Here is a 12,218-nt window from a genome sequence, read left to right as displayed (position 1 = left end):
CCATCTGATTTTTCTCCCATCTCAGGCACTGCAATATTCTATAAATCTGATTTTGGGTGTGTTTGTTTTCTACTCTTGGGATTGAGTCCTGACAATCAACCTGAGGCATTAACTTCAGGCAAGAGTGATGAAACAACCAAAAGGGAGACCCTGTCTTCACTGCTTCTAGCGAGAACTAACACATACATCATCAGCAACATCAGCATCATCCAGGATACACCGATTAAAGGAGAGATACACTATTCCTCTTCGGGTAGAAGATTAGCAGGCCTCAGGAACAAAGTTCTATTACTGTTAGTTGTTCAAGTTCACTAATCTTTTCTTTGCAATGCACAATCAGGCATTAAACCTAGCCAGTGTATTATCTCAGACATTGTAGTTTTCATCTCTAGATTGCATCATTTGTATATGCCCTAGATATTATCACATTCAAACACACCTGTCAGCCCACTTCCCCATGTAAAATTAATTAGGCTCCTGACATTGGTAAGTTGGTCAAGGAATTTCTGTCACTAACACTTGCATTTCTTGTATTTTGGCTGGGTTGGCTGACCAGCCAAATAATAGAGTATTATCTCAGAGGCTTCAGACAAAAAGGCAGAGCTCTAGCTAAAGCACACAGTTTCACAAAACTTACCCTGAGCTGGGAAATCGCTGCTTTCCCTTCCTCACTCTCTTCATCAAATTCATCATCACTCCACTCCCAGCCACCGTCTTCGGTCTTATGAAGACGGCCACTGGAGCCGGGCACTCTCCGAACCTGCTCATGGGAAGAGAGTCGTAAACTATGACAGTGCTGACATTTATGATATAGAAAAGTCAATCATATTTCCCTCTCCTACTACTACTTTGGCGTAGTAAGCATGTAATAATTTTCCCTGTAAGTATTCTCCACCCCTCACTGGCTCTCTTTACAATCTTTAGTCTTTCTTTACTCACAACCACTGACTTTCCCTGTATTTCTATACTCTGAGCTTGAATATGAGCCAAGTCCTCCTTAGGTGAAGTCACAGGTCAAATGAATATTCTTTTTCTTTTTAATTTTAATTTCAAAAATCTCAATTACACCTGTCCAGTTTTAAGAGTAGTATAGCTGTGAAAGCTTTGTTCAGAAAAACAACATTCCCCTGCCTTTTATCCTTTCCACCACAAGCAGCCATTTTCAACTCATTTTATCTTACTGTTTTGGAATTTATATTCCTCTCTCTATGTAACATGGTGTCACTATTACCCCTTGCGTTTTTTTTGGTTTTAAGGAATTACCTATTGAACTTCCCACTATGGAAAATGAGAATTTAGTCCATTATCAATCCTTTACTCTTTTCTTAAGATACACTATAATTTTGGTTAAATCAATATTCAGTGTTTACATAACCTGATTACAAGTACATAACTGATACAGCTGAGCCTTCCTGTGTATTACAGTCACCTTCCTTTGCCACGTTTTTGTTCTCCCCGGAGTTAATATTTGCTTATTTCTATGTGCTTGTCAATATTTACCCCCCAATCCTCTCCCAGCGATGTAAATCTTCTCTTAGCACATTAATATGCACCAGGTATCCTGCATCAGTATTATCGTCCTGAGGAAGCCTCCCACCAGAGCTCGTCTCTGCTCCCCCCAGAAAGGTTTCAGACCAGGTCTGCTACTTCAGATCTCACACTACCATGACCCAGAGCACCATGCTTCCTGCAGCATGTAACTTCTCTGTTCTTGGCTTAAGCACTTCCTCCACTCTTAGCATGCATTTACTCACTTACTAGAGCCGTGCATTTCTGAGCACATCTTTATTCCATCTCCACATTTCACTTATAGTCTGTCTGGTAAAAATAGGTCTGGGTTAGAAATCCTTTTCTTTGATGATGCTGAACATAACTGCTCCATTGTGGTCTGACTTCCAGAGGTGCTACTGAGGTCATTCTGACTTGTGACCCTGCCTGTGATCATCCCTCCCATCATCTTTTTGCCTCCAGAATTCTGAGTGAGCACAGCAGTGGGCCTCAGGGCTGGTCTACTTTCATTCACTGTGCTGGGTACTTAGGCTCTTTCAATCTGGAAATTCACGACCATTAGTTTTAAAATTTTTTCCAGACAGAACTACTTCTTTGAAGATTTCCTTTCTTTTGGGTTTTTGGTTTTTTTGGTTCCCCTTTTCTGTAACTCTTTTTACTCATCTGTTGAACCGTTTCGAATGATCCTCTAATGTTCTTGTCTTTTTTCTCCTGTTATCTACTGCTTGGCCTCTTGGCTCTGTTTTCTGAGAAATTCCCTTAACTCGACTCTACAGCTTTGCACTGAGTTTTTTCATTTCTTCTATGATGTTTCAGTTTCCATAAGCTTTTTGTCAGGGTGCTGCCATTCTCTAAACGCTTCTTTCAAACTAATAGCTCTATTGAGATATAATTCATGAGCATATAATTAGCCCATTTAGAGTATACAATTCAATGACTTTTAGTTTATTCAGAGTTGTGAGACCATCTCCACAATCAAGTTTAGATTATTCGCATTGCTCCCTCTCCATCCCCCACCCCACTCCACCCCTGCAAAAAACCCATACCCATTCCCAGTAACTCACTGCCCATTTATCTACAACCCTTCCAGGCCTTGGCAATCGCTAACCTACTCTGTGTCTACACATTTGCCTAGTCTGAGCATTTCATATAAATGGAATCATACAACATGCTGTCTTTTGTAACTGGCTTCTTTCAATTACCATAATGTTCTAAAGGCTCATGTTTGTTATGGCATGTATCAGTTCTTCATTCCTTTTTATTGCAAAATAATGTTCTCTTATACAGATACACGACATCTTACGTATCCATCCATCAGCAGGTGGACATTCAGGTTGTTTAGACTTTTTAGCTTACGAATAATGCTGCTATGAACACAGGTGTACATACTGTTGTGTGTGCATGTTTCCAATTCTCTTAGATATGCCTAGAAGTCGAACTGTGGGGCATACAGCAACCTTATTTAGACTTTTGAGGAACTGCCGAACTCCTTTCTAAAGTGGCTGCACCATTTTACATTTATTTCCATTAATGTGTGAGGGTTCCAATTTCTCCACATGTTTATCAATACTTGTCATTGTCCTTTTCAGTACACTCATTCTAATGGGTGTGAAGTGGTAACTGCAGTATTTCTATATGGTGGGAGCAAAGGGCCCAACTTCACAACTCACTCTGGAAGTTGCAAACAGTGACTTAACACGGGTTAGAATTAATTCATCAATTGTCTAACATACTTTTCCTTCTAGTAGATAGCAAAGTAATACCGAGGCATTCAGTACTCCAATGAATATTTGATAAACGAACGTATCAAAGAATGTGGAAGGATTGAAAGAAACTGAGTAATACTCATACTGTTAACAAAGTATTAGTTTCCAAATGCAAAAGTAAATCTACTCTAAGCAATTTCCCAGGAAAACAGAGCTAAATACCCATTTACCTTTTTAGCTCTTTCAAAAATGGTTGGTGCTCTCTGCAATATTTTTTCTTGAAGAAATTCTTTATTCTGGAGAGGAAAAATAAGCAGTTTTTTCTTACAAGATTTTATCGAACAAAAAAAGAACTGACAAAGAAACGTTCACCAAAATTAAAATGTGACAGAGTAAATGTTTTATAAAGAAGTTCGAGCAAAGGTTCCATTCTTCTATTCTGAAGCTCCTTTAGGACATTACTACCACGGGTTTACAAACTGAAACAGAGCTTTAGTGTACTGTTACGAGCCATTTCTATGAAAAGGTTGCTTTTTACCGTATGTCCTTTGGGACCATGGTCCCACACTTCCAACTACAATAACATCCCACTTATCTGACTCTTTGAGAAATGAGATGTTTATTAACTTACCTGAAATGAGAGCTCAGTATTTTTAACAGATTATATTTATAATGGCAAAATTTAATATTTGTTCTAAGTTTACCCTACTAACATTTAAAAATAAATTTACATATTCTAAAGCATGTATCTTAATTACCAAAGACTATATAGATCATGCAATTATTTGATCTATTATCATTCTTCTAAACATAATCATCTTAAGAAAATAAAACTTCTGAACAGTAAACCTAATTTAGGTGACTAAATTAGGAAGAAGATCACATGAATACATAAAATCAAGTTAGAATTCCCACCCTGGCTGACAGGACTCAGTGGACTGAGTTGATGGAAGGTCGCCAGTTCAATTCCTGATCAGGGCACATGCCTGGGTTGCGGGCCAGTTCCCAGTTGGGAGCATGCAAAAGGCAACCCATAGATGTTTCTCTCCCTCTCTTTCTCCCTCCCTTCCCTTCTCTCTAAAGAATAAATATACAAAATCTTTTTTAAAAAGTTAGAATTTCTTACCTTTGCCTTTTGGAAAAATTTGTGCCTCAACAATTCTGCTGCTGTTGGTCTAAAACCAGAAAAGAAAGTTTTTACAGTTAATTCAAGTATGATGTGGGGTTTTAGTCTTCAAAAACAAGAAAATGACTTCTTAAGCAGTAAGACAAAAACTCAGTGTACTCCACTTTCCCTAACCTGCTAAAAAAAAAAAAAAAGGATAAACTTAGTGCAAGACATTGTATAGAATAAAAACTCATAGAAATGTTCTGATAATAACTATTGTAGGTCTTTGACAAAAATCATTAGTGATATGTTTCTTTTGGAAGCATGATTTCTTAGTGGCTTCCAATATATTTGCTATTTAATGTTATTTCCCAAGAAGTAGGCTAGATAATGTTTACTTTAATAAGGCATAAAAAATATATCTAATCTCACAAAGTCTTCTGCTTCCTTCTATGTGGCTACCTGCTAGCCGTCAACATAGGTAATACATAGTTTTAAAAACAGATGTCACCATTTCTCTGAACAAACTGAGGATTCTAAATGTAATGGATATTCCCCAAATTTCATCTGAACTCAATTTTAACTCAAATGTGTGCACAGTCTTCCTTCCTTCACTAAGTAAAGGCATCATTATCAATTTTACATTTTTTTAATGAGTATGATTGAGAATAAAGAATAAACTATACTATACATAAAAGTTGGACCCAGCTAGGTAATAATTTTATGTTCTAATCCTGTGGTTTCCTGCATGACGTGGTTAGTATAAATTCAGACTAAACACCTGAAGAATATCCAGGTCAGAGGGCTTGATTATTCAGCAGAGATTTTTGTTGTGTCTCTGTGATAATGGACAGATTTTGTTTGTTTTCTGGTCTATCCTTTCACTCAAGATACAGGCTCGGTTTAAAATCCCTACCGGGCTAGCCCGCTATCTCATTTCCAGTCCCTGCGTGGAAGTGGGAACGAACAGTGTCCCACTGTGCACGGCCACAGGATTAGTTCATGATTTTTCTTCTCTAATTTATGGCTTCCTCATTACTTTTGACATTTGAGGACTTCCCTTTATTGAAAGCTCTTGTCTTTTTTTTTTTAATTTGACAGATCTATCCAGAACTTCTGGTTATTTATAACAAGAGAATTCTGTTATTTCAGTCAACTAAGTTGGCAGAAGCAACATATACCCTACCTTTTATACCAGTTTATTGAGAAACAGAAAAAAAGTCCTAAAAACACAGGTTTGAACTATGCTCCCTGTATTTCTTACCCTTTCCAACACTTCCAACAATAAATTCTGAAGACCCATGAAATACACTAGTCATTTATTTTGTTGATCATTAGAGAAAGCAAAATTGAAGAACTTAGTGCTAAGAAACTGAGTGGATTATATATGCGAAGCAGAAAAAGAAGACATAGTGAGAGCAGAGTCCAAGAACCGGGGGTTTTGGATTCAAGTCTCACCTGTATGACTAGGTAGCTGCTTGACCTCAAAGACAAAAGGCTGTACTCAAGGATCTTCAAGATTCTATGAGTCCGTTTAATTCACAAATACATACACATTAGATGACCATATTTATTTATTTGCTTGTCATCCAGTGTGTCTGGTGTTAACAAGATAAGCTCTTTGAAGTTTTGGTCCACTTATTAAAACATCTTTCCAATAAGGAAAGATTTGACATATATTTACTATGTATATTTCTTTTCTTAGTAAAATTATAAACAGCATTATTTATTTATAACTTAAATGCAAATTGAAAGTGACCCCTCCCACTAACTTGATGTTTTATTAATAGAGAATTCACAACATACAAATATGTAATTGTAAGAAATTACCAGGAAATAGCAGAACTATTTAGGGTACATTGTATACAAAAAGTAGAAAGTGATTTATTCATTTTCAATCTAGGGTAATGGTATCTGTATATTTTTTATAGTTTATATTTATTTCTTTGCATATTCCCTGTGCATGTATGTACATGATCCTAGTTACATATTAGATGAAGAGAAAAGTACGCTTTATCCTATATTTAACCTTTTTTCTGGATCCTTTTGAAGGCACAATGAAATCATTTTTCTAAATGATTTTCCATATTTTTTCAGCATCTCTTTATCTTGAACACCAGTTTCCAAAGAAGGTGGGTCATTCTGCAGTGTCAGCATCAAAACCTGTAAGATTTTCAATATAATAAAAATTTCTGAAGACTCAATTAAATATTTTGGCCATGATTTTTTTTTTATATAGACAGTCCCCAACATACAAGAAGATTTTATTTTCTAGAAGTTCACATCTAGACCAGTTGTTCGGAACCCAGAGTTATCCACGTACACAGCATCCTACTGAAAGCTGGCTCCCGATGACATGCCTACCAGGCCTCAACTGTACCCACACTGGATTTCCTTTGATTAGAATCCCGTCTTCACATCTTGTCCCCCCTCCTACACCACCAAACTACTTAAAAAAAATTAAAACCACAGCAAAATGCAGAGTGTAAACTTGCTGACTTTACCTATTCATGGCTCTGTTTCAACTTGGCACCTTGTAATCTGGCCCTCTTTTCACAGAACTCCTCAGAAACTTCTATCACAGAAATAACTGGTGATGTCCTAGATAACAAAGCTAAAGCCTTGTTAGTTCTCATTCTTCCCACCTTCCCAGTGGCAACTGACAGTCTTCACTATTCTGTCCATCTCTTCCTTCGTCGGCTTGCAGGGCCACACACTGGCAGAGGTGTAGGCAGTGAATGTACTGTTTGTGTGCTAGGACTGGGGGATCTGTGCTTTTCTCTACTGCTGGATGTTTTTATAAAAGCATCAGCCACTTTCCTAAACATAAAGTCAACAGTGAAAAGTAACAGGGGGTTACAATTAGAATTACTACTTGCTTTTCAGATTTATATTTACTGAAACAGAATTACTAAAGTTGGTGACAGTTCTTATTTTGAGCAACTAGGTTAACATGTATATGTCTGGCAATAATTGGAAGAGTCACCGCCTACAATGGATTTAAAAGTAAACCTCATCCTCTCCCCCACCAACCTCAATTTTAAAAATAAGCCATTTCTTTGGCCTTACAGTTATATAAAAAAAAAATCCTTCTTAAAATCTTGTGAATATCCACTTTCTCCTAGCAGTCCTTAATCTTTCGGAAAATCATGGCCTTAAAATATCACTAATCTTTCACAGAATGAAAATTTCACCCACCAAACATATCTGTGTGTGTGTGTGTGTGTACATGTTTTGAATAGGAGAGTTGAGGTTTTTTCATAAAAACCTCTGGCTTTGACTGGTTTTGTCCCTCTTCCACACTGCGGGGGCCCTAAAGGTCCCCAAGTGCACCATGATCACGCAACATGAACAGTATCAATACGATGACAATTCACAATGGTGATTCGCCAGATTACAGTCACAGGATTTCCGAACTTCTGGTCAAGATGGAGGCGCAGGCAAACACGGCTCGCCTCTTCGCACAACCACAGCAAAATTACAGCTAAACTATAGAACCACCATCACTCAGAACTGTCAGAAAATCGAAGTGTATGGAAGGCTGAAAAGTAAGGAATTAAAGAAACCACATTCATCCAGATGGGTAAGAGGGGTGAAGGGGCAGTGATGTGGAAGGAACAAAGATATGGAATCAGCTGGTCCCAAATCCACGAGTGGTGGATATAAAATGAAGGGGTATCTTGGGAGTGAGGGATCCCAGCCCCGCACCAGACCACCCAGCCCCGGGTTCCAGTGCCAGGAAGGTAAGTCCCCATAACTTCTGACTGTAAAAACCAGTGGGGGTTGGGCTGGCGGAAGAAACTGTGGGATTCCCAGGCGTCTCCTCTTGGGTGGCCCGCACGTAGACTTACTCAGACTCACTCCCTCTTGGCTCCAGCACCAGGGCAGCACCTTGAAGAGCACCAGTGGCATGCAGGGAGGGACTGAAGTGTCTGGCATCAGGGCAAGAGCTGGGGGACAGCTCCCTCCCAGACAGAACTGCAGACAGCAGCCATTGCTCCTTTTCTGAGCCCTTCCCCAACAGAGCCACAGTGCAGCAGCACCAAGTGTGAGTCTCCATCAACCCAGCTCCCTCGCGCCCTGACAATTACCTAAGGCTCTGCCCCATCCAGCTTACAGGCCCACCCATGCTGGTAACAGTGGCTTTTCCAAATGAATGGCTAGGCTAGGTGCAGGCTTCAGACTTTCCTAGATCTGCCCAAACAAGCAACGCCTGAGCCCAGCCCCATACCTCTCACTGAGTGGCCCCAGGCCTGCCATTAACAGCAACCATATGTAGACTGCTTTATAGCTTATGCCAAGGGGCCCCAGACAGAACACAGGTGGTGGCTGACCTTGACCTGCACCACCGGAGAAATGCCAGAGCCTGTGCACCCGGCAGACAGTCACAGATCACAGAGCGCCATCATCCAACTACCCCCACAAACCACAGAGGGAGGTGGTCACAGCCAGTCCCACCAGCTGTCTGGCCTAGGTAAATGCCTCCCACTGACCTGCTGACAGCAGCCAAGACTCAACTACAAGAGGAGGGAGTACTCAGCCCACATGGAGGGTGCACCTTGAGTACCCAGCTTGGGGAACAGGAGAGGCTGTGCCACTGGACCCTATAGGACACCTACTACGTTAGGCCACATTACCAAGAGAGAGTCAAAGCAGCTCTACCTAATATGCAGAAACAAACACAAGGAAAAATAAATGCTCAGTGAACGTTAGCTATGCTACTACTAATACGCAACCATTCTAACAACCTTACAAAGTAGAAACGATCACCATCCTCGTTCAGGGTGTCTGGAAGGAATGCACACTAAAACAAGAGACATCAGATCCTGGTACCAGAGGAGTCAGAGTTGGGGGGTGGACAGTCATCATATAAAAAGGTCAACTACAAGGTACAGACAGTCCTTCAGTACTAAACACCAAATATCTAACACAGATTTAAATTGCTACAGGAGTTAGAAAGAATGCAGGGCAGAACTGTATGAGTAAAAATGTCAAATAAAGAAAGACAGCCATTTTTTAAAAAGCCTAGCTAGCTATATGCCAGTAAATCAATTTGCTTTATTAAATTATAGCTAAAAGTAAAAACTAAAAAAAAAACAAACAAAAAACGCTTTGAAACAGAACCGACATACGAGCTTGGGTGGTATTTTGAACAGGAGCTCACCTTCATTGGTGGATACTTATGATAGGGGGCTGCCCCTGTGGCCAGCTCAATCGCTGTGATTCCGAAACTCCAGATATCAGCTTTGAAATCATAACCTCTAACCTGTAAAGAACACAGAAATGTACATGATTAATTTAACTACCCTAAAAGCACTTTTAAAAAGTAGCTCCCAACACGTATCAAGAAACACGACAGTGTTCATCAGCTTTAAACCAATACAATAATCTAAAGCAGACAAAAGCTAAATATACTTGAGAACAGGAAAAAAAAAAAAAGAGCCACCTGAATGAACATTCACCAACAATGGGGAAATTGTTAAGTATGCATATTCATTTCAAGAAATATTATACAGGTAACCAAAAGCAAGGTTAATGAATTCCACATGAAAATATGAAAAAAAGAAAGAAAAAAAATACAAAATTTTTCATAAGTTTTGATGCTATTACAAGAAGGTATTACAAGCAGTCTATAAAAAAATAATAATTAATAAGAATGAACTGTTAGGCAATGTGCCCTGGCTGGGGTAGCTCAGTGGATTGAGCGTGGGCTGCGAACCAAAGAGTCTCCAGTTCAATTCCCAGTCAGGGCACATGCCTGGGTTGCAGGCCAGATGCCCATACAGGGCTCACAAGAGGCAACCACACATTGCTGTTTCTCTCCCTCTCTTTCTCCTTTTCTTCCCCTCTTTCTAAAAATGAATAAATAAAATCTAAAAAAAAAAGAAATGTTAGGCAATGTTAGGTGGTGAGTCATTTGTTTTCAAAATTTCTTATGGTATTGTTTTATCATCTTAATTTTTATAATGAAGAAAGTTTCAAAGGGTGTGAATATTGTTAAAGCTGTTCGTGTGAGTATACTGACAAATTCCTCTCACACTGTCACGAGCACGTTACATAACTACGTCTTAACTGTCTATCCTAAGCAATAAAGGTGGCGGAGAAATGGGTTTGGGGAAGAAGAGAGACCTGAAATTAAAGCGCTGCATTTTAGCCGTCTTGACACTTGGTAAAAAAAGAGGGTCTCGAATGACCTCCGCTCAGATCCACCCCCCACCCCGCTCCTGAGGATCACGTTCCCTGCACAAGAGCCCCGCTTATTCCTGAGTAGCAGGTTTCCACTCCTTGCCAGCACTTGGAATTCTTCAAACAAGCCAATCCCATGTTCACAAAGAAGCCAAGGTGCGTCTTACTCTCTTGATACTGTAAAGCCTGTCTCCCACAGAAACTGTTCGTTATCTTCCTGAATCAAACCTGTGCGGCATGCAGTGTCCTCCTCCCCCAGCTATGTGGAGGGACATGCAGCTAATGAACTGCTGTCCATCATCAGTCCCGTGTCAAGTATTGTGTGTTCAACCATTCACAGAGCCCCAATGTGGGAATCCTTCCCTCAGCAACAGGCGGACACAGGCATCGTAACAGAGTGAACGGTAAATTCAGTTCTACATACTGAGTTTGATTTACTAGTAAGACATTTCTGCAAAACCCGTTGTAGAGGGAGTTGGAAACATCTACCTAGACGCTTAGGAAACAAGGCTGGATTTGGATATAATTTATAATTAGTGAGTGGGAAGCAAAGAGAGTATCCGGTGAGTGTGGCAGAGAAGAGCCGAGTTCAAGAACAAGGTCCCGGGGCACGGCGTCATCTAGCAGTAGAAGGGAAGCCAAAAAGAAGTCAGAGAACTGGCCTGATAAACAGAAAAAATAAGAACACTACACTACGGAAGCTAAGGAAGTGAAAGGTGGGCATGGCCCAGAGTGTCGAATGCCACAAAGAGAACAAGCCAAGGAACCAGAAATGAGAAGAGGTTTTGAGATTTAGCGGTTTCCGTGGTGATGGGACGAGTGACATCAGAGTGCACTTATTTGGGAGCAAATGGAGAACAGGGACATGGAGAAAACCAGTCCCTCAAGAACCCAGCAACAAAACTCCATGTAAAAAGATCAGGTCATTTACTTTGTACTAAGGAACATATTACGAAACCAATCTTCATTGTACTATTCCTTAGGCTGTCTTTGGTCTGTATACGCATAAATCCTGAGTTTCATGTGTCCTTTGTAAAGGTCCACAGTTTTTTTTTTAAAGGGAGGACCAAAGTCTTAACCAAGAAACGGAAGAGTGTGTCTCCCAAAACTAACCCTGGTGTGCCAAACAAAAGCAAACACCATTCAGTGTTTTGCTATTTTGTAACAGAACCCTAAGCCATTTAAAAAAGACACAGTACCTGTTCCATAACTTCAGGTGCCATCCAGCAAGGGGTTCCAACAAAAGTCTTTCTCACTTTATTTCGGGTAATATCACCACCAGTTGCTAAAAAAGCACTAACACCAAAGTCTGAAACGGAATACAAGAGCGAGGTATTAGAAGTACAGTGAGTACCTGAATGAAGAGGAAAATGTGATGCAGTTATAGTTCTATACACAAGCAGCACGAGCTCCTCCTCCTGCCGCACTTCTCTGTGGTGTGTGCGAGAACAAAGCGAGCGTTATGCAGGTAGAGAAAAAGGAGGAGGCCAGGGCACGGGCACTGCTGTGCAAGAAGCCAAGAGTACGCGTCCGAGGGGACCCGGGCCGACTCGGAGAGTGAGCTGCGCCTCTGCTTCACTTCTTGACTAAAATAAAACACAACCTAACAGGTCAGGACCTTCGCCCATTCCTCCCCACCCCAATGCAGCAATCATAACCTCAGGTTTTCCTCCTCGCTCCACTCCATTCTTTTCATTTCATCTTCCCAA

The 12,218-nt window shown here is 40.3% G+C and overlaps 1 protein-coding gene across 2 annotated transcripts in view; it reads right to left on the bottom strand.

The window, feature by feature from the left end:
* The window catches only part of OXSR1 (oxidative stress responsive kinase 1), a 69,641-nt gene that overhangs the window by 13,595 nt on the left and 43,828 nt on the right, over positions 1 to 12,218 (bottom strand). For both annotated transcript variants that reach the window (XM_071222115.1, XM_024565820.4), the window contains 6 exons: positions 11,709 to 11,818; positions 9,488 to 9,589; positions 6,353 to 6,486; positions 4,342 to 4,390; positions 3,446 to 3,511; positions 638 to 760 (listed from right to left, as the gene is read on the bottom strand). In XM_071222115.1, coding sequence (XP_071078216.1) covers positions 638 to 760; positions 3,446 to 3,511; positions 4,342 to 4,390; positions 6,353 to 6,486; positions 9,488 to 9,589; positions 11,709 to 11,818 — 584 coding nt within the window. The remainder of the gene's footprint in view (positions 1 to 637; positions 761 to 3,445; positions 3,512 to 4,341; positions 4,391 to 6,352; positions 6,487 to 9,487; positions 9,590 to 11,708; positions 11,819 to 12,218) is intronic.

Source organism: Desmodus rotundus, chromosome 8, assembly GCF_022682495.2.
Source record: "Desmodus rotundus isolate HL8 chromosome 8, HLdesRot8A.1, whole genome shotgun sequence".
Taxonomy (NCBI): Eukaryota; Metazoa; Chordata; class Mammalia; order Chiroptera; family Phyllostomidae; genus Desmodus; species Desmodus rotundus.
The sequence above is the reverse complement of the archived record's forward strand: the minus strand, read 5'-3'. Positions and strand labels throughout refer to the sequence as shown.